Here is a 3,454-nt window from a genome sequence, read left to right as displayed (position 1 = left end):
GCGTGGTTCACAGCAATATTGCCAATGAAGACCGGGAGGGTCACAGTAGCTTCCGGTGCCTTCAGAGAGACCTGGACAGGATTGAGGTGGGGCATGAGGGGCCAGGGCCAAGGCCACTAGGCCTCAGGCCACCCAGCCCCCACCAGCACCAAACCTGTAAGTAGTAGTCGATGTGGATGAGGCTGCAGCCTGGCAGGGCCGACTGGGGCAAAGCAGGCACCAGGATCTGCTCATGCCACTGTGCCCGCCGCCAGGCCTTGACGCCTGCACCCTCCACCTCCGCAATGGTCCGTACGTCGTGGATCCAGCGCTTGGCCTTATAGGACACTTTCTGGGGAAGGACCAGCCTGTGAGCCTGCGCAGGCTGCCAGCCCACCCCAGGAGGCCAGTCCGGGCAACTGCCGGGGGCTCTGACCTGCAGCAGACTGGCCACCACAGGGCTGGTGTCCTTGCCTGACTGGTTCTCAATGTCGGCGTGCAGCTGCAGTGCCTGCCCCACCACATAGCCGCGGAGATCAGTGCTGGCTGTGAGGACCACGCTGCCTGTCTTCACCAGCTTGTAGGAGAACTTCTTGGTGGCAGAGGCCACATTGGGTTGCTTTGGGGGAGGGCCAGGGAGAGGCTTAGCAGGTGTGGGCAGGCTGGATCCCTGTGGCATCAGGACAAGCCCCTCAGCCCTGCCACGCCCTGCCCCTGGAGACCAGCAGTCAGCTCAGGGCAAAGAGGCCACTGCCTCCAGACCCTGGCCCCCCTCACCTCAGCTGGGGACAGGACACTGGGATGAAGCAGTGCCTGCCCGGCTCTTCCCTAGCCCCCACGAGGGTGGGGACCCACCAAGGAGGTCACTGTGCCATCCTCACCTCAATGTCTGGGATGCTGTTCAGATTCAGGGGGCTCAAGATATAGAACACGAGGCTGCACTTGTGATCCTTGGAAAACCGTGGCGTGTGGATGGCGGCCCTCACCTGGTGCACGATCTTCCCAAAAGGACCCTCAAAGGATGTGGGTGCTGTGGCTGGGGAGAGAACAGGCACTGGCACCTGGCTGCCTTCACCCTGCAGAGCCCACCTCCCAGGACCAGTTGGTCATCACCAGGCCCGTTCAGGCTGGGCTCTTACCAGGAAGCAGGAACTGGAAGGGGAAGCTGTGCTCACCAGCGGGCAGACTCCCTGCAGAGACAGGAGGGAGGTGGGGGGCGGTGGGGACAGGCCTCCGGAGGCCTGAGGTGGCCACAGGGCCAAGATAAGAGTGGGACTGCAGCTGACCAGCTCACACGGGGTCTCCCTGTCTCAGTCACCAGCAGCACAGGGCTGTGGCCTGGGTGAAGGACTGAGGGTAAGGGCTGGAATAGGAGAGTGGTTTGGGAATGGGGCAAGGGTGAAACAGCTGTGCCAAGAGTCAGAGCCCACCCACATCCAGCACAAGTGGAAGGTGGCCCCTTCAGCCACCCAGCCCCTATGAGAAACCCATCAGGGCCCACAACCCTGGGAGAAGATGGGCCAATGCAGGATCCAAGAGGCAGGTCTAGGAAAGGGGGAGGACAGGCAGGCCCCACTCCAAGGGGTGCCCCCAGGGGTCACCACTTGGGACCAGGTCAGGAACTGGCTCCCAGACTTACCCTTGTCTGCCAGCGACAGGGAACTGTTGAAGTAGTCCTCCTCCGCTACCCACGCTGCGTCGTTAGCCTTGTTGGAGACCCCGCAGGAACCCGTGCAGGTCACCCGGATGGCTGCCAAGGGGAAGGCTGCATGAGCCCCAGCCAGCCGACGGCCCAGGAATTCGACCTGGGGCCAAGCAGCCCCACCTGGGCAGGGTCCTGGGAAGGCCAGTGAGCAAGCAGCCCCTGCCACTTCAGGGGACACCTCCTGCCCGTCTCCTGTCTTGGGGGGCTCCAAGGGAGCCGGGCTGGCGAGGGGCCCGACCAGCACAAAACAATGTCTGCCCTACAGCCCAGAGCAGAAAGGCCCCAGCGCTCATCCAGACAGCAGCTGGGTCGTCCCCCAGACTGGTAACCTGGCTGTGAAAGCCCAGCTGCTTACGGGGATCTTGGGGGCGGGGGTGGCGCGCCTAGGGGTGTCGGGGGGGTGTCTGGGACACTCCAAGGGACGGACACATCTTCTTGCTGCCCTGTAGACAAGTCAGTTAGGCAGGGAAGGACCCCTCCACGCTCCAGGAAGCTAAAGCTAACTGGCAACCATCATGCTGCAGGAATGTGGCCAGACCCGCCTGGGCAGACAGTGTTCCACAGTCGGCACACCGCTGGGTAGGGCCCTACTTCCTGGGCCAGCACTGCCCAGCGGGGCTGACTTTCTGCATCGGGAGACGGCTTGGTTCTCTCTGGCCTCCCCGGGGGAGTGCCAGACCAGGAACTGCTTGAGGCAGAGGTTGCCACTGTTCTGTGGCCAGGAACACAAATTCCTCAGTCCAACAGATGTGTGTCCAGAAACCACGATGGTCAGAAGATCATGGCTGGACAACCAGGTCCAGCAGAAACTGGTCACAAGGGAGGACAGACGCAGCAAAAGCACACACAGCACCAGACCCAGGTGGGCAGGGGTTGGGGGAGCCATCAGCAGGCCACCCGCAGCTCCAGCCCCTCTTCTCCCTGCAAGGCTGAGTCAGGGCCAAAGATGGCCACTTCCCTGCCTCGTCCTGGTGGGGGTCACGTGAGGGGAAGGTGACTCAGACTCTCAGACCTGCTGAGGGAGCAGCCAGGGAGGAGGAGTATCGGTGTCCGGTGTGCCCAGGGCCAGCCATACCTGCCTCCCCTATGGTCTCCCCAGCAGGCCCCACCTGTGGCCCAGGCCTTCTGCCGGCCACCGAGAGCAGCAGGGTTCTTCTCAAAATCCTTGGCCCAACCGCAGCCCCACGTGGCTCTCCATACACATCCTGCCCTTCCCCTCAGCAGCTGCCAGACCCAGTCCCCCATCCCTGAGGGAGGCCCTTGCTTCCTGCTACACGTCCTCTAGCCCCTGGGCACTGCCATGGCCTGGCCTCAGCCTCCATTCCAGCCCAGCCTTGCCACCCCAACCTCGGTCCATTTTTTGTTTTCGTTTTTTTTTTTTTTTCTGAGACACGGTCTCACTCCCGCCGCCCAGGCTAATGTGCAATGGCACGATCTCAGCTCACTGCAGCCTCAACCTCCTGTGCTCAAGCGATCCACCCATCTCAGCCCCCTCGAGTAGCTGGGACTACAGGCACATGCCACCACACCTGGCTTTTTTTTTTTTTTTAATAGGGTTTCGCCATGCTGTCCAGGCTGGTCTCAAACTCCTGAGCTCAAGCAATCCACCTGCCTCAAACTCCCAAAGTACTGGGATTACAGGCATGAGCCACCATACCCAGCTCTGCCCTGATTTTGAATCCATGCTGTGTTAGCCAGGCCCTCCTAGGGCCAGACCCTTACTGTTTCCAGGCTGAACATCTGGAATATTGGTGATTCTCCTGTGAGCCA

General features: G+C 61.7%; 1 protein-coding gene across 1 annotated transcript in view; it reads right to left on the bottom strand.

Annotated features, from left to right (window-relative positions):
- Positions 1-2,929, bottom strand: part of ARRDC1 (arrestin domain containing 1) — an 11,881-nt gene extending 8,952 nt beyond the window's left edge. Inside the window, exons 1-8 of the mRNA XM_011985184.1 lie at positions 2,794-2,929; positions 2,582-2,652; positions 1,948-2,067; positions 1,619-1,784; positions 1,119-1,169; positions 861-1,015; positions 416-598; positions 155-331 (exon numbers count right to left, since the gene is read on the bottom strand). Coding sequence (XP_011840574.1) covers positions 155-331; positions 416-598; positions 861-1,015; positions 1,119-1,169; positions 1,619-1,784; positions 1,948-2,067; positions 2,582-2,652; positions 2,794-2,929 — 1,059 coding nt within the window. The remainder of the gene's footprint in view (positions 1-154; positions 332-415; positions 599-860; positions 1,016-1,118; positions 1,170-1,618; positions 1,785-1,947; positions 2,068-2,581; positions 2,653-2,793) is intronic.
- Positions 2,930-3,454: the final 525 nt, after the last annotated feature.

This window comes from Mandrillus leucophaeus, unplaced genomic scaffold (assembly GCF_000951045.1).
Source record: "Mandrillus leucophaeus isolate KB7577 unplaced genomic scaffold, Mleu.le_1.0 Scaffold28, whole genome shotgun sequence".
Lineage (NCBI taxonomy): Eukaryota > Metazoa > Chordata > Mammalia > Primates > Cercopithecidae > Mandrillus > Mandrillus leucophaeus.
Note: the sequence above shows the minus strand (reverse complement) of the source record. Positions and strands in the feature narration are given on the sequence as shown.